This window comes from Marmota flaviventris, chromosome 1 (assembly GCF_047511675.1).
Source record: "Marmota flaviventris isolate mMarFla1 chromosome 1, mMarFla1.hap1, whole genome shotgun sequence".
NCBI classification, from domain to species: domain Eukaryota; kingdom Metazoa; phylum Chordata; class Mammalia; order Rodentia; family Sciuridae; genus Marmota; species Marmota flaviventris.
Genome location: NC_092498.1, coordinates 45,002,766 through 45,021,736, shown reverse-complemented (window position 1 = coordinate 45,021,736; position 18,971 = coordinate 45,002,766). Strand labels below are relative to the sequence as shown.

General features: G+C 35.7%; 1 protein-coding gene across 4 annotated transcripts in view; it reads right to left on the bottom strand.

Annotated features, from left to right (window-relative positions):
- The window catches only part of Cftr (CF transmembrane conductance regulator), a 157,827-nt gene that overhangs the window by 44,660 nt on the left and 94,196 nt on the right, over positions 1-18,971 (bottom strand). For 3 of the 4 annotated variants that reach the window (XM_027926421.3, XM_071612761.1, XM_071612765.1), the window contains 5 exons: positions 17,096-17,133; positions 16,070-16,320; positions 10,727-10,806; positions 4,342-4,492; positions 3,203-3,430 (listed from right to left, as the gene is read on the bottom strand). In XM_027926421.3, coding sequence (XP_027782222.1) covers positions 3,203-3,430; positions 4,342-4,492; positions 10,727-10,806; positions 16,070-16,320; positions 17,096-17,133 — 748 coding nt within the window. The remainder of the gene's footprint in view (positions 1-3,202; positions 3,431-4,341; positions 4,493-10,726; positions 10,807-16,069; positions 16,321-17,095; positions 17,134-18,971) is intronic. The other variant, XM_071612772.1, reaches the window with a different exon arrangement.

Below are 18,971 nucleotides of genomic sequence, written 5' to 3'. Positions count from 1 at the left end.
ACATGTCATTTGTCTCTTCTGTGAACCACTTTGTGCAGACCTCTCTTATGGCACAAATCACATTAAATTCACATTTAAATTTTATGCTGATTTTAACCATCTTTGTTTCCTCTTAATCCACCACCACATATGCCAGTAGCAAAAATGCCCCCAGATAGTAGATAGTAAATTTTCAATGAATGTTTTAAATCCAAGATGACTGAATAAAAGGAAAAAAAATGCCATTTTTATTAAAAAAGCTTCAGGTAGTGACAGAGTTATTGGTCTTGGGTACATAGCATATTTTCTTTCCTCTACTGTTGCTCTGAATATAACATTAATGACAAATATTAGAATGGAACATGGAAAAGAAAGTCCTGGGTCCTGATGGGCTCCTATAGGAAGAAAGAAAGAATGAAAGAAAGAAAGAAGGAAGGAAGGAAGGAAGGAAGGAAGGAAAGAAAGAAAGAAAGAAAGAAAGAGAAGAGAAGAAAAAACAAACTCAAAAGCTAAGGAGGTATACAAGTGAATAGCATCTGCACAATGTTTAGGTGTGCTTTATATATTTGCAAGGATGAATTTCCCTGCTGCTCAAAGGCAGTTAGAAAGAAAATGGACCTAGCATTTGACCAGGCAGTCAGAAACAAATGGGTCTGTCATTTGGAAAGAAAGAAGCTGCCCATTACATTTTTAAAAAGAAAAGAAAAGAAGAAATAAGAAACTAGCTCACTAGAAAGAAGAATGCTTAAGTGTTTAATTAGAGCAAATAATTTTGCAGGACTAGAAAGTACAACTAATTAGAATTTATAAGTATTCAGTATTTTGGCTATAAAAATTTTGAGATGTTCTTAAATTATTATAAATTTAGGTTATCAAGTCCTAATCAATTTTAGTTCTTGAATGCATGATAACATTGTTGTAAAGTTCAAAAATTGGGAGAAATAATTCATCCTAGTTTTTTATATTTATTTTTTAGTTGTAGTTGGACACAATACCTTTATTTTATCTATTTATTTTTATGTGGTGCTGAGGATTGAACCCAGGGCCTTGCACATGCTAGGCAAGCGCTCTACTGCCGAGCCACAACACCAGCTCTCATCCTATTATTAATTGAAAAAATTTTTCACAATTCCTCTAACAGAAGGTATTCCATAGACAGCAAAATTCTGCTGTTGTACTAAGTAACTCACTTTAAATACTTAAGATCCATCCAAGTCTCCAATATATTACTTGTTTTGGAGGCTAAGAATAAGATAAAATTTTAATAACATCAAGTAAAATAGCAGTTATAGAGTATTCTCTGTGGACTAGGCACTATACTGATGTTTTACATAAATTACCATCTTTAATACTCATCACAAATCTAGGGAGAGGTACTATTACTGTGTCTTCTTACACATGAGGAAAATGAGAAGCTTAGTGAAGTTAATTTATGTATGAAAGTTAATGTAGCTGAAGACCAGTTGAGCCCAGATTGATAATACCTGGGTGGCCAGTGTCCACTGTGGTTGGGCATGTGATTGGACTGGGAGGTTCTATATTATGCTGATTGTTAAATGCTTTGACTACTTCCCTGCTAACCCAGAATTCAACCAAACTTTACACCATCATAATATAGCACATGATATATTTGGGTTGACTTATTGTTAACAAATCCTCATTTATGTAATTATTCAGTCATTTTGATCCTATTTGATCTTTAAGTTATTAAATAAAAAATTTAAATATTCTGACTCTACAAGAAACTTTACTTTTAAAAATTATTGCCAAAAACTAGTGTGCTATGGGAGATTTATTATTTGCCTGCCCATTTATCTTCTTTTCATGGAGTCACTTCCCACTGTCCAGCTGAGAGAAAAACAAATGTGGAAAAGCAACTAGCCTCATTACAGTGTGGATTGCAGGTGGACCCTGATTTAAAAAAAAGCAAAAACAAAAACAAACAAACAAACAAAAAACCTGTTTTCTGTTCCCTCCGGGACTTTTTAAATAGATGGGGGAATGCTGCTGTTAATTCAAGAAGGAAAAAGCCACATAAAGTACATGTGCCCTAACTCTGGCACACCAAGAAAACCAGTCTTCAAAGAGAAAGGAATGACAGTTCTTGAATGGAATGGACAGAAGCCAGCAACTGGATTCAAAAGATGGCAAGGTCTCTGGTGTCTGTTCTGGCCCCTCCCAGGTACAATAGTGTTGCTTGCCCTTTGGATCCATAAGACTCCTATAATTGTCCATTTGGGATTGAGCAGGATTCTGGTTTTACAACCAAACAATCCTGGATATTTGGCATTGAGTGGCATTTTCTCTCAATCTTTGTCTATTGTTATATATATAATACAGATAGATGATATACAGCTCAGAAATTAAACTTCTCAAAACCTCATTTATCTATATAGATTTGTATTTTACTTATTATGAAAAACTTAGTGATTTTCTTCCAAAGATCCTAGAATTCAGAATCTTAGCATTTGAAAACTATGTCACTTTTATCTAAAGTATTTCCCTTCTCTGGTAATGTCTCCTCATGTGAAATTAATATTAGATAAAGAATGTCATAAACCAGTGGTTAAAAGAACAAAACTTATCAGGATGGGAGAAAGGCAAGAGAGGGAGGGAGAGAGGGAGAGGTAAAACAAGAGAGAGGTGGGGGGGAATGCTTCTTTCCCCCGATTCCAAGAGCTGTTTAAAAAAGAAATCTATTGATTTTGAAGCCAGGTCCCTTTACCAATATCAATATAAGAAGAGTAATTTTTTTCTACCAATCACAAATTTGCTGCTAACTGACGCTCTCTGTGTCTCAGATTTTTTCTAAAGTGTGAAAGTAGGGATAATACCATATATAGCTCCAATGCAAAGAAATTATTTGCTCAAAAATAAAACAATATAAATTAAAAAAATCATTTGCTCATCAAGAGTAAACCATCAAATTTCTAATTAATAAACTGAAAAACAAGAACCTTTTAAAGATATCTACACTCTTTAACCTATAAAGAATGTAGCTTTTTATTCATTGACAACATTTTTACTTAAATGGCAGAAAAAACAAAAGAGGGAAAGGATTAGCGGGTAGGGAGGGGAAATGGGAAAGAGAGATACTAGGGTCGGAATTAGAACAAGATATATTCTATGCTTTCATAATTATGTCAAAATGGATTCTACTGTCATATATAACTAAAAATAACCAATAAAATGTGTAGTTAAATAGTTAATGAGTTCATAATACCTGTTGTTAAAATGGAAATGAAGGTAACAGCAATGAAGAAGATGACAAAGATAATTTCTATTCTCATTTGAAACCAGCGCAGCGTTGATAAATACAAGAACCAGTTGGCAGTATGTAAATTCAGAGCTTTGTGGAACAGAGTTTCAAAGTAAGGCTGCCGTCCAAAGGCACGAAGCGTCCATAGTCCTTTTAGACTTGTAACAAGATGAGTGAAGATTGGACTCCTGCCTGTGAAGTATTCCCATTGAAAACAATGCAAATCATGTAAACACAGAGTGCAATTTCAGGCTACCACGTTCTTAAAAAATGACTTAGAATACAGCATGCCATAAATGTCACAGGTCAGAGAGATCTTTCACTCGGGTACCACACTTTGAATAGTAGGACTGTTCATTTTTGATGAATTACCCTTTCCTTTTTCGTTGGCTACCATGGATGGCAACATACTGTAAAATCATGACCATTATTTACTCACATTTCTTGGCTACCTTTGGGCATTGTTCCTGAGAAAATGTTTTGTTTCGTTTCTTTAAAAACAATCCTTTCAAGTCTCAGTTAAGTTTATGTGACTTGATTTAGCTCAAAAATCCTGAAGCAGAAACACATTGGAAGTTTATCTCCTGAAAATGCACCCACAGGCAGGCTGTTACATACAAAGGTGCTTCAAAAAGATCAAGGAGCGGCTGGGGACACACAAAAAGGCAGCCCTGGGACATAAAGGAATGGTCTGAGGATGATAAGACAAAGGGAAAAATTCTGTCTGGTGTTATTTAGGAACCCAGAAAATTTCAGTAGTAGCAATACATTTTCTCTAGGTTCTATGAAAGTCTGTAGTAACCTTTTTGAAGTTTTTAAAATTTAAATGGTATAAATAAATTATGAATGACTGTCTTAGGCACCAACTCTGGCCAGACTATATGCTTGTTTCAAAACCAAAATAAAGTCATGAGTTGGCAAAAATAATTTATGTGTGATGTAGTTTTCTTCTACAAATATATATTTCCAAAAAAATCATTGTTATATGTTGTAAGAGTTTATGAGCAGGATTCTTTTTTTTTTTTTTTTCTGCAAAGTAGATTAACAATGGAGAATTCCCAAATGTTCTTTTGGTTTTTCTCGAAAGGCGAGCACTGTCATACCTTCAGACTCCAGTTGTTTGAGTTGTTGTGAGGTGCGGAGGAAATATGCCCTCAACACAATAAAAGCCGCTATCACTGGCACTGTTGCTAGGAAGATGTAGGGTTGTAAAACAGAGACCACGGCCACAGCTCCAATCACAATTAATAACAACTGTAGGATCAAAGAAGACACTCCATGAGCAAACATTTCCATGTTGTAAATGAACAACACATGCCAGAGATTTCTTCTTTTTTTCTTCTTTACTTTTTTCTTTTTTTTTTCTCTTGTATGTATGTATGTATGTATGTATGTATTGGTTCTGGGGATTGATTGAACCCAGGGGTGCTTTACCTCTGAGCTATATCCCCATCCCTTTTTATTTTGAGACAAGTTCTCACTAAGTCTCCAAGGCTGGCCTCAAACTTGTTATCCTCCTGCCTCAGCCTTCCAGGTCACTGGAATTACAGGTGTGTGCTACCACACCCAGGTCAGTGACATATTCGACCTGCACTCTTCCTACTCTTCTTAATAAGGGGCAGGTGTGTCCCTATTGTAGGGAAGACAGCTGTCTCAAAGTATGCTTTTTTCCTCTATGTTCTATGAAAAATATTTAAAATGTTTAGGATTCTGGCAGTAACCTTTTTGAAGCTTTAGAAACATGGTGTTGTTCTATGATCTCTTGGATACACTCATTTCCCAGACACATTGAAATAGAGTACAATAAGTAAATTTTAAATGAATATATTTTTTAGCTTGGTCTTTTAACCTATTCTGAAATAATTTTAGTATAAATGTACATTTTAAAATTTTATTTTTATTTATTCATTCATTTATTTATTTAGGTACCAGGGATTGAACCCAGGGGCACTTAACCACTAAGCCACATCCCCAGCCCTTTTTATGTTTTATTTCTTTTATTTTGAGATAGGGTCTTGTTAAGTTACTTAGGGCCTCACTAAGTTGTGGAGGCTGTCTTTGAAATGGCAGTCCTCCTGCCTCAGCCTCCTGAGTTTCTGGGATTATAAGCATGTACCATCATGCCTGGTTTGTTGAGATAATTTTGGAAAATTAAGAACTTGTCTTGAAATCTTTTCAGTGAGAAATATCTGTCTTAAAAATAGGTTAAGTCATCTAACTTCTCTGAGCCTAGTTTTCTCCTGTTTAATATTGAAAGACATTATATTTTAAATTTCACTCTTCTCCCCAACTTTCCTCTTCCCATTCTTGAAATAATTGGAGACACTCTAACAGCTTAATAAAAGATTTTGAGAAATGGCTAATTTAATGTGAAATGAGATCATTTTTTTTCTATATCAGGTATTGCCAAAATGAATCCTGCACTTCACTTGAGCCCGTCCAACAGAGACATCGCTTCCTATTACCCAAAACTTGAACACTGTTGGTAATCTCAGAAACAGATATGCCAGATTGCTTTCTTCAGGATAAAGACTTAAATTCTACAGTTCTATAGGACATCAAATATATTTTTTAAAAGATAAAAAGTCTGCTAATATTTACTACACAATAACCATCTGAATACAGTATCTGTCTTCAATAAGAATTAAAAACAAACCCATTATAACATTCACATAATAATCAAAAGGCCAGTTTTCCAAGTTTCCATGGTAACATGTATTTTCCAACTGGTTCAGAGGAATGTATAGTAGTATAAATGGGGCAAGGATGGGGAGTAAAATAAGTCTTTGAATGGGTTGCTATTTCCATTAGAAACTTCAAATGATCATATTTCAAGGACATTAAATCTCCAATCATCAACAGCAGAAATGCCAGCCACCTATTCATTCAACAAGTTCTTGAATAATTTTTTACTGTTATTGACCTAGGTATATTATGACTTAATGAAGTAAATCTTAAAGAGAATCTTCCATATTCTCTTCCTGGCCTACAGATGCCACCAGAACAATGGGAAAGCTCCAAATACCCCCAATTACTATGTGGCAAGACCGTTCATCAATGGAAAATCATTTCATTAATGACAAATCACAGTTTTTCAAACCTGGGTCAACTATTTCTAAAAAATATGAGCTCTTGGAAAAAAAGAAAGACTAAGTTCCAAGTATGGTTAAGGCAGGAATATGATTTAATTTAAATGGATCATCACATTAAATATCAGCATGCCTAAAATCATGTTGCATTGGTGATATCAGGAATGGTCAGCTACTCCATCAGGATCAGGGTCTCTTATTTGCTATTGGCAGTTGTAAATTGCACTGTGTTAATTTTGACTTATGCCATTCTTACATTACAATGCCAATTTGGTGAGGTTTTCCTTAAACATTGGGTGGGAAAGTGATTCTGCTGGTATAAGAAACACACTAGTCTTATTTTCTATTGAAAGCATTATTTCATTTTTAATGAAAGCTAAGATGGCAGAGACCCTTAGGAACACAATTGTAACTATCTTAACATAGAACAGGTGGTGCTATAGTTTGGATCTTAAATGTTTCCAAAGGCCTCAGTGTTAAAGGCTCTGTCCCCAGCTTGGGACTATTGGGAGGTGTCAGCAACTTTAAAGATGGGACCTAGTAGAGATCTTTGTGTCACCAGGAGTTGTAGCCTTGAAGGGGATAGTGGAACCCCAAACCCTTTCTCTCTTTTTAGTTCCTGGTCATGAGGTAAGAGATTTTGTTCCATCACACTGTGCTGCCTCACAGGCCTAAAAGCGACTGAGCCAACTGATCATGGACTGCAACCTCTAAAACTGTGAGCCAAAATAAATCTTCCTCCTTCATAAATTGATGTGTCTTAGTCATTTGTTACAGTAATAGGAAGTTGTCTAAGATAGGTGGGATTGGGTAGCTATTACACTGTGCTAGAGAAGAATTGAGAAGGTGGCTACATTTGGAATTGAGTAGTTCACACAATTATCAGATTTCTAGCAACTGTAATTACCCAGAGTACAGTCCAAACCAAAAATTAATGAAAAATAAGTCTCAGTCTTGAAAAAAGTAACTTCTTTTTCTCCATAAAAGGCCATCTTTAGAAACTGAGATCAGAGCCTAATAATTTAGCCCTGTGTGCAAAATTAAAGACACTAGCTGGTTTAATATATTTGATACTCTAGTTAGAGAAAAACTATTAAATTCCATCCTAGTTTTAAATTCATAATCAATTAAATAAAAATCATTCTAGGCCATGTATATTAACAAGAGGGCACCAATCAATTAAATAAAAACACAAATAAATAAATGGAGGGACTTTAGGACAAGATAAAATGTGAGCACACATTTCTAAAGCCCATTCATCTTTACCAAAATCTTAAATGTCCCCAGCAAACAAACAAAATAAGAAAACAGAATATGAAAACCTAAGATGTTTTCATGCTCCTAAGAAGTGGTAGCACATTTCCATTCAGCTCAAAGCATCCTGAACCAGGTTTAATGGCATATACCTGTAATCCCAGCTGCTCAGGCTGAGGCAGGAGGATCAAAAGTTCAAGGCCAGCCTCAGCAATTTAGGGAGACTCTGTCGCAAAATAAAAAGGACTGGGGATGAAGCTCAGTGGTAAAGTGACCCAGGTTCAATCCTTAGCACCAAAATTTTTTAAAATTTAAAAATTAAAAACAAAACAAAACCAAACAAACAACAGAAAACATTCCTGACACTGAAGGCCACAAAGAGTTTCTTAAAGTAGGAACAGAGGATAATAATGTTCATTTTGGAATCAGTTAAACGAACAAACAAACATTAAAAGCCTATTTAAACCCATGCAATGAACACCTGATTTGGCATCTAATTCATATATTATGAGGAATCCTTGAAAATGTCTAAGCACAGATTAATGGGGATCAATAAAATGAATAGAGGGATGGGCAAAGATGTGAAAGACTGGTTGCAGAGATCAGAACAGCAGGACCCAGTGCATAGACTTATACTAGATAAGAAAGAAGAAATCAAGAGTTCTTAAAGTTTTGAGGCTGAAAACAGAATTTCAAATTGTATTTAAATGAGTATTTTAAAATAATCACGCTTCTATTCCACAAATAAATTATTTCTCAGATATAGAGGTAAGTAGGATGCTAGGATATAGTTTTTTCTTTGTTTGCCTTCAAGAAGAAATTTTTTATGGATGGTCCAATTCCAGCAAGCCAGTCTGAGCCATATAGCTTTAGAACTGAAAGGGACCATCATCAGGTTTAATTTAAGGTGACAAAACTTAGACCCTTCAAGATTCAGTGCATTGGGCTGGGGTTGTGGGTCAGTGGTAGAGCACTTGCCTAGCATGTGTGAGGCACTGGGTTCGATCCTCAGCACCACATATAAATAAAGGTCCAGTGACAACTAAAAAAAAATTTAATAAATAAATAAAAAGATTCAGTGCCTGTTCAAGGTAAAACACTGATAATGATAGATCTTCCATTTTCATAATATAGCATTCTAATCCAGAAAGCAGCTTTGTCAGAACATCAACAAAAGTTAAGAAATAGAGTGACGAGACATTAAGGGATTTCTTTTTGAGAAAGATAATTAATAGCTATGCCTTATTTTGTGCACCAGATCTATTCCTAAAATATTGTGAACAGAATCTTCCATTATAAATAAATTGGTAAATTACAATAAAAGAGCTCCACCTAACTAGCGACCATTATGTTAACCGAAATAAGTCAAACTCAGAAGGTCAAGAGTCATATTTCTCCTCATATGCAGGAGCTAGCAAGGAAAAAGGAGAAGAAAAGGAGAGGGAATCTCATGAAAATCAAAGGGAGAACAGTAGAGGAAAGGAACCAAGGAGTGAGGGGGAAGGTGGAGGGAGTTCTTTGGAGTGACACTGAACAAATTAAATTGTTATATTATCTGTAGACATGAATATGTAGTAACAAATCCCATGATATTGTATAACTATGATGCACCTATAGAAAATGTGGGGGAACAAAAGAGCTCTGCCTAACCACTTGTGAAGGAATAGCAAATGAAGCTCAACAGCATTAGAATTTGAGCAGAAATTATTCAAACTGACATAAAAGAAAGGAGTTGAGATCCATCACATATGTCAAATGTTAATTTATAAAATAAATATTTAAAAATTAGCTCTCTCAGAGGATTTTTGTGGTGAGCCTCAAACTGATTTAGAAGATGCCCAGTAAACCACATAAGTAGAAAAATAACTATCAAGAAGGTACCATGCACCATTCATGAACACATTTGCAATCAGGCCAAGATATTCATTCCAATCTGTACCTCATTTAATAAGATTATATTTGGCACCAGTGATTTGCACTTCTAGAATGAGGAACAAATGTCCAGCATTTTAAAGAAAGACACAGGAACATTCCTTTGAATGCCCGAATTCAAAAATGGATTAAAACATTCCAGCAGGTGCTGTTGAGTTATATCTCTAAACATAGCAACTGAAGGAAATCCAAAATGCAAAAGGTCACTTGGAACAGTAAAAGTATTTGATTAGCAATCATTGCAGATGAGGCATACTGACAGGATGACTTTTCTGCATCTGCCGATGTTGTTTATGTATACACACATGCATGGTAATCTTTTTTTTTTTTTTAAGTTCTTTTAATGCAGCAGTACTGTACTGGGGACAGAGAATGGAGCAAGGACAGAGAACAATTCATCCCCAGATGGGCAGCATTCTGTTCCAACTGCTTCCCTAAGCAAATGCCATTGAGGCCCATGGCATTTGGTCTCCAGAGCTTCAACTAAACCAGATAGAAAGCCCAGAAAGCTATGTTCAATCCTGGTCCAAAAGCCAAGAGTATCAGCTCATAACACTCCTTAGTTCTGTCACTTTAGAGTCCTAATGTATCTGTAAGGTCACTCTTATCTCCATGTCTTCTTTCCTTCTTCAACTCTCACCACCCCATCAGACTCTCACCCCAGGGAGTCAGCCTCAGCCCAGCCACCCTGCAGGCCCATTCACATCTGTCACTCCAGGAGAGCCTTTGGGTAGCATGACTTTTTCTTTTTCCTCTCATCTGTTCAGAAATTTACTATACTTCTGCCTCTTCACTTGGGGAAACTGATTAGCTAATCTGTGCCAAAGTGTTCATGTGGAGACTGCTAATCCAACTTCATTTCAACATGGACCATTTGGAGGTAGGTGGGCTTCAACAAAAAGTGATGCCAAAATAAAAAAAAATCATGTTTTGTGGCCAGCAATGGGGTGGGGTAATTGTTTGTTAGTTATTACAGCTAGGGGTTGTCTTGGGTTTGGGGCAGGTAAATAGGTTTGACTTGTTACTGCATTTATTAATGTTATGCCTATTTTGAAGAATTTTGATGTTCAAAAAATTTATACAATAAGCAGGACTTCAACTGTCAATCAAATGAAAACTGAGCTAAAACTTATTTATTTCTTTTTGTAATTATTGAAAAAGCAATATGACACATGCAAAGATAATAGTTAATTAACAGTGAATTTTTACAAACCTGGATGAAGTCAAATATGGTAAGAGGCAGAAGATCATCCAAAATTGCTATATCTTTGGAGAATCTATTAAGAATCCCACCTATAATATGAAAGAAGCATATATCTCAAAAATCAAGTAATTTTAAAAGGCATATCAATATATTCAATACTAAACTTAGATCATAGCAGAAACATTCAGGTATCATATGAGAATTGGCATGTATTAAAAATAAGGACTTTCAAATTTTAGTCTTGTTCAATTTCTAAGTAACTTTGTGTTCAAGTTGTTGTCCCCTACTTTCCAAGGTTTTTCTGGTGTGGGGAGGGTACCATGGATTAACCTTAAAAGCCACATTACCGTCCCTTCTCTATTTTTTATCTGAAGCAGGAACTAGCTAAATTGCTTAAGACCTCACTAAATTGCTGAGGCTGTCTTTGAACTTGCAATCCTCCTATCTCAGCCTCCTGAGCCACTGGGATTACAGGCATGTACCACCATGCCTGGCCTATGTTTCAACTGTTATAAAACACACCTTCCTATGGGATGCAGATAAAAAACAAATGTCTTTAATAGTTATTTAAATAGCTATTTAAATATTTATTTAAATACAATCTTATTTGTGCAATCTTGAGTTTAAAGATCATTCACTGGATATGCTATCACCATTTCCTTTATGTCTGTATTCCATAACATAGACCTCTCCCTCTCTTCTAACTTCTCCAGGCTACCTTTCTGACACATCTCTGCTGAATCCATGATAGTTCTCTCTCTCTCTTCGTACCCACTCTGTGGCTCTCCTTTGCCATGTTCTCTTTCTATGCTCTTCACTGGCAATCTAAGTTTTAGCCTGTCTTTTGAATTCCAGACTCACATGATTAAGTAGGATCAGTTGGGTTTTTTTGATCAAAAAAGTTACATATGGAGTGTCTACTATGTGTCAGGCATAAAGCCAAAAACTGAGATAATAGAGGTGAATAAGCCAAGCTCCCTGCCCTTGAGGAATTCATTGTCTAGAGAGGAGTTAAACAAACAATTAGATAAAATGTAACATAATACTGTACAAACAAAGTAATTCTGAACTTTATCATTCACCCACTATTAACTGCAGGATAAAGTCCAAAATTCTTAGTTTAATATTTAATGCTTTTCATAATTTGGCCTTAAGTGACCTAGCAAGCACCAGCTTCCTCTACCCAAATATCCTATTTCAGCCAAGCTGGTCTATTCTTGATAAACACATTCTACTCTTTCCTACCACTCTTCTTTTCCCCATTTGGTTCCTTCTGCCTGGAAACCCTTTCCCCTCATCTCTGCTTGTCAAAATCTGCTTCCTACATGAACTACCCTCCTGCAAGAAAGCCTCGGTGTGTGCTCCAGCTGCAGGTAAACTCTTCACCCTTGTCTGCACCTCTGTGTCACAGGACTCCATGCATGTTGTATATCACAGTTGCTTGTGCACATCTGTCTTATCTCTTTTTTAGGTTGTCACTACTAGAGGTCAATGGGATCATACCACATTCATTTTGTATCATCACAGCCCAAGCCAAAAAGCCTTAAATGTAGGAATTCCTCAACAAATAGCTATTGATTAATATGTTCTTTTGCATAATTCATTAAACATGTTCATATATCTTTCCATAAACGTACAAAAAGTTGAAAAAAAAGAGTCCATGGGATTTATAATCACTGTCTAGAAAATGAAAGTTTGTTTTTGTGAAAAAGAAATATCCTGGTGCTTACTATACTTCAAATGGTAATATTCTGTCAAAATACACATTCACATTTTCATTCATTTGATGTACTTTGCTGAGCATCTATTATTTGTCTGTGTAGGCTTAAGGTCATTCAAAAGTGACATGAAAATCAGACAAGGAGTCAGAGAAAATCAAGGTCAATGTGCAATTGCAGAAGGGCACATCTGGGAGAAATTACAAGTCCCTTTACACTGGCTGTTGCCAAGTATTGCAGAGAATAACTAGGTGAAAGAATGGGAGCTATTGGCCCGTGAATCAGCAAGAGAGAAGGATTTTAAAAGAAAGCATAATCCTTGCATACAAATACAGGAGGTGGCAGAGGAGGGGCAGGAACAGGGCATAGAGATATTAAGGTCAACTTACTATTTCAGTTCTCAAGAGCATAAATAAGAAGGAATACAAACAACACAGTAATGTTTAGGAATCATCCTGTATGATGCAAGTTGGGAAAGTAAGGCAAATGAGAAAAAAAAAAAAGAGTGGATCATTTAAATATGAAACCAAGAAGGCGCAGAACCAACCACAAGTTGTGTGTAAAGGAAAGAGGAAATCAGAAAAGTGAAGAGGGAGAATGGGAAGTGTAGCCCCCAAGAGAACAACACTACAAAAGAAAACTGTGATGGGAAACTAACATTGATTTCATCTTGGCTTGTTAATAGGCAAGAAACTTGTCCTGTTTCACTCTCACAAGACCCTCTGAGATATTTTTTCTTTATCCTGCCCTACAGGTAAGGAAGCCAATGCTTAAGAGTAACTTCCTCATGATCACTTTTATGGGGCCAAACCAGGCCTCAAACAATCCTCGTATTCTTTCCATTGTATTTTATAGCCCATTTCTGATTCTGGCAGAAATTCAGGCAAATCCCCTACATTCTCTGGGTCTCAGATTTCCATAAGAAATGAACTCACTGGATCAAGTGAACTGAGCATCCCATTAGGTCTAAAATTCAGAATGCTAAAACATAGGATGCCAATGAGTATATCCAAAGGAGGCAAACCTTTAAGTGACCCATAGCCTTCAAAATAAACATAAAGATCTTCCTATGTACCAACACTGAAATTTTGTTACCCACAAAAAATAAGTCTTTCTTGTCTTGATACAAATCACTCTGTAAGTCTTAATCTTGAAACATATTCCTCATTTCATAGTCAAGTATTTCTGTGTCCTCCTCTTGCTTGTCCTCCTCTAAGGATGATGGCTTATTCATCTATGTACCATCCACTCTCTGGCTTAGTGCCACACACAGTGAACTTGACAGATGGCTGTAAGAATACAACTTATTAAATCATTAAGTCTTTAAGTGTGAAATTGTCTAAAGGGGAATCAATGGAACTCATTAATTTCAAAGTACCTTACGACCCTAAGTTTTGAAATTTCGGGGGCCCTTTATTCCACTACCATTACTTTCTATGACTTTAACTATTATGGTGTCAAAAATAGTTTCAAAATACATTTTTTTATTTCCACCCTGGAAAAAATAAAATGGAACAAATTCTTGATCATTCCTAAACAGGTACATAAAACTAGATTATTCTGCCCTATGAAATGAATATTAACTTTATTAATAGAAGAATTATACATTTTCCTTGATCCCTTCAAGTCTTCTCCTTCTTGAAATAGCACTATTTAAAGATGTTTAGAAGGTGACTAGAGCAAATATTTGAAAAGTACAACTGATTCAGAGAAGACTGCTGCTGCTGCTGCTGCTACTGTTCTATCACATTCTCCAATACTCCGGGGCCCAAAACCACAAATATACGGAGCACTGGAGGAACCCAGAAACCCCATCAGGGTAGTGCCCAGGACACATTGTCCATCAGATCCCTCATCAGACAAACCAGAGGGAGCGCAGGGTTGGACATCTGCGCCTCCGCCAGAGCAGTACTAACTCCAGAGATGGGAGTTCAAATCATTCCCACAGGGGTAAAAGGACCTCTTCCCAAAGGAACAGTAGGCTTATTATTGGGACGCAGCTCTTCCACTCTAAAAGGACATGATAAGTCCTGGGGTAATTGATCCCAATTATGAAGGTGAAATAAAAATTATAGCCAGTTCTCCAAAGGGTATATCAGTAATTTCACCAGGAGATAGAATAGCACAGTTACTAATAATACCCAGCCTACATGATAAATTTTCCAGTCGTACTGTAGAAAGAGGTTCCAAGGGATTAGGCTCCACAGGTGTAGATTGGGCTATGCTTTCTTTAAATTTAGATTCTCGCCCCATGCTAAAACTAAATATTCAAGGACATGAATTTAATGGGCTACTGGATACAGGTACAGACCTTAGCATCATCTCTCGTCAAGAATGGCCAAAACATTGGCCATTACAACAAGCCACTCAAATGCTTCAAGGCCTAGGAGTGGCGACTAATCCCCATAGAAGTGCAATGGTATTAGATTGGAAGGATCCTGAAGGATGTGAAGGAACTATACAGCCATATGTGTTGGATCATCTTCCCATAAATTTATGAGGACAAGATGTCCTAGATCAATTAGGTTTGACATTAACAAATAACATCAACCAAAATGCACCCACTATTATGACTAGACAAGGTTTTAGGAAACGAAAAAGATTAGAAAACCAAGAACAAGGTATAGCAGCACCAATACAAATAGATCAAGGAACAGACAGACATGGGTTGGATTTTCAGAAAGGGCCACTGAGACAATAAAAATTACTTGGAAATCAGAAAGACCAGTATGGGTTCCTCAGTGGCCCCTGACTAAAGAAAAGATACAAGCAGTCCATGACCTGGTCAAACAACAATTAGCAGAAGGACATATACAACCTTCTGTATCTCCCCATAATACTCCCATTTTTGTCATCAAAAAGAAATCTGGTAAATGGAGATTATTGCAAGATTTAAGAGCCATTAATAATGAAATGGTTATTATGGGACCTGCTCAATCAGGGATTCCTCAATTGTCTGCTTTGCCAAAAACCTGGTATGTTTTAGTTATAGATATTAAAGATTGTTTTTTTTTTCAATTCCAATTCATCCTGAGGATAGTCCACGTTTTGCATTTACTATCCCTGCACTGAATCATGAAGGTCAAAACTCCCGTGCTGATCAGTAGTGGGATCGCGCGGAGGGAGAGGCTTATGGGAAGCCGGTGGTGGCAGTTGGGGCTCTGAGGGTTTTTCCTGAGGAGCTGTTTTGTTTGGCGTGTGTGGTTCTAAAAATAAAGTTAGTTTCTTTTGAAAAGTGGCTCCTGATTGTGCCTTCTACTGTTCTATCACATTCTAATAAATTAACCCACTCTAATTGTCTGATCTAGAAAGCCACAGGAGCCACAATATATGATTGCCTGTTATATCTGAGAAATGCACATGCCAGTCATAAGGAGGCTCAACAAAGTATAGATGACACTCTGCAAAAGCCAGTTCCTCAGACTGGGGTTGTGGCTCAGTGGTAGAGTGCTTGCCTAGCATGTGTGAGGCACTGGGTTTGATTCTCAGCACTGCATACAAATAAATAAAAATAAAGGTCCATTGACACCTACAAAAAAAAGAAAAAGCCAGTGGCTCTGCTGGGAAGTCATCTGAGCCGCAAGCCCTTCTGATGATGGATTAGCAGTTTCATTTTGTAGACCTAGTCAAGTACCTGCTTTCAACGTGTTGAGGGTTGACATGGGTGCTTGTAGAACAGAATGTAACATTTTGTGATGTAAGATTTTTGACACTGTGATTAGTGTATGCACCAGTGGCAAACCTCTGAATAATCCCAGAGCAAGCAAAGTGTCAGCTATTCCCACATAAATGTAAAAAACATAATAGAAGCTGGTGCTGGTGACAATCACAGCATAGCTGTTATTTGCATTTTTAGTACTATTCCCTTCATCTTGAGGAGGATTGCTGTAAAACAAAAGGGAAAATGTTATTTGGCAACCAAACTTGTCTACGGAATTTCCAATACACACAAAAACTAAATTTGTGTCTAAAGAAACATAATCTATTGGATTAACCCTTAATCTCAAAATTTTCTATTGCAATAGAGTAGATTAAGCTTTTTATACCATTGAAATAGATATAATTGATCTCTATTAGATCAAAATATTTAGAGAAAAGTATTAAGTATATAATATTGTTTCAAATATTTTATTGAATGTCACAAAAGTTGAACATAACTAATTCCTTTAGAAATGGCAAAGAGCTGCAGGAACTACACATACTCACAAAATACAGTTGACCTATGGAACTGTAGGTCACATATCCATGGATTCAACCAACAGTAGATTGAAAACATTTTTTAAATTGCATCTATACTGAACATATACATATTTGGGGGCATTATTCCCTGGACAATTCTTTCTAACAGCTATTTATATAACATATTGTATTAGATATTACAGGTAATCTAGAGATTAATTAAAGTATATGAGAAGGTAGGCAGAGGTTATATGCAAATACTACATCATTTTACATAAGGAAATCAAGCATTTGCAGATTTTTACACCTGTGGGGGTCCTGGAACCCATTCCCCTCAGAATGTAAAGGATGACTAGGACTTGTATTTTCAGTTATAAAATACAGTGGGGAAATGAAACACAGGGGATATTGTAATATTTCATAAGACCCAAGTAATTGATGCAGATAAAATTTAATTCACAATAAGACATAAAATACTCACTTTTTCAGTAGCCACAACACAACCAAAGAAGCAGCCACCTGGAATAGAACAACACACAGTTGATTTTTTTTCTAACATCATTACTTATTCTTTCCATGTATGCCTCTATCTTCAATATGACTAGCAGCATGCATACAAACATTTTCATTATTGTTTGCTTTCCTGGGTCCAGCAGCTGCAATAAGGGTTCTAAGCATCATTATTTGTGGTAAGAACACATTAAGTTTATGGAACTCAGTTTTCACTGAGGTAAATAGAGCCAATTCTTTCCTTCATTCAACAGGTACTACTCATTGAACCTCACAAAAGAAGTAAGATTATAGCTAAATGTTTTAAATAATGCACTTTATTTTTTACCAGCAGATCATTTATCTCTTTGGTTGCCAAAAATAATTTCATTTGATGTGTAATGATTATGGATGATTAATCCTTGTGAGAACAATTAATTATTGGAAAAGATGAGATTAATATTTATGAAAATAAAAAGTTTGACAGTGTATAACTGCATAGTTTATGAATTAAGAAAAGTTACATTCAGGTTAAAACACATTATCAGTATGAAAATTTCTTAGGAATTAGGACTTTCTCAAGGTAAAGACATTCAGCTGAGGAATAAATGTTCTATACCATACCCCCCCCAAAAAAAATTTTTTTAAACAACTTTGATTTTTATAGTCTTTTGATATTTAAATTATATGTGCTCTGTTCTATTTCAATTTGACATTCCATTCTCATAAACCTTGTGGAGAAATCTAATCTCATTCTGATACCATCACAATTGTCATATTAGAATGACTGAAATGTAAGAAATCATACAATTAGCTAAATATTAACTTTATCAGAGAATGAAATAGAAAAAGCAAGCAATTGTGAGTAAGGTGATTTTAGAAAGGTGCACAGAATAAAAATAAAGTGGGGAGAAATAAATTCACTTGGAATAAGGGTCTAGCATTTCATTCTTGAATTTATCTTAAGGCCACTATATTAAAAAAAAAACTCAAGGGGAACATTTAGCATCAATTAAGAAATTACACTTTGAAGTACTATACTTTAAAAACGTGTATACATTTTAGTTAAATTTACATATCAGAGGCACATAGAATGATGAAAAGTCTAATGGTGTTGTTCGCACTTTCCTACTTTTCTTCATTGTACAAATAGCCTCCATGCACTCTCTCAAAAAAAAGAAAAACTATCTTGCTTTCATTGAGATTCATAAAAATTTTAAATGACAAGAAACCCAGGATAGTCTAGACTTTCCAAAAGTCTTTGTTCCATACAAATGTGTTCCTATTTCTTCCAACTAATCAAATTACTCAAGATCTAAGATAAGTGTACATGCTTTGAGTCACTCTTTTATTATTATAGTCCCCCTTTGTTCCAATTAAAGGAGTGTCAATAATGCTGGCATTGCCAACTTCTCTGAATGTGAATACATCTCAGTAAAAAATATAATGTTTGCTAATGGAACAATGCCCAAAGCAGTTTTCTAAAGAACTGGCCCAGTCATTGTAATATAAAGCTATCTCCTGACTCTATCCACATGGAATTACAAACTCAAACTGCTTTTATTGACTACAGCCAAAACATTTTCAAGAACTCCACATAGTGGTTTTAGTAAAATTATTTGAGGCACATAAAAATATTTGAGTCCATTCTATCACTTCATTTCCAAAATGCTTAGAGTTTATAAAGTTAACACAATTTCTGATAGAGTGATAATCCCAGATGATTAGCAAAAAGGTTTTCTATTTTTTCAGGGTTTTAAACATCATTCCATACCAAATAGAATGCAGTATACTTTAATACATATTTTTCAATATTTTACTGGCCAAATCATTCCTTAAAATATAGATTCATGATCAGAAAAGTGCTC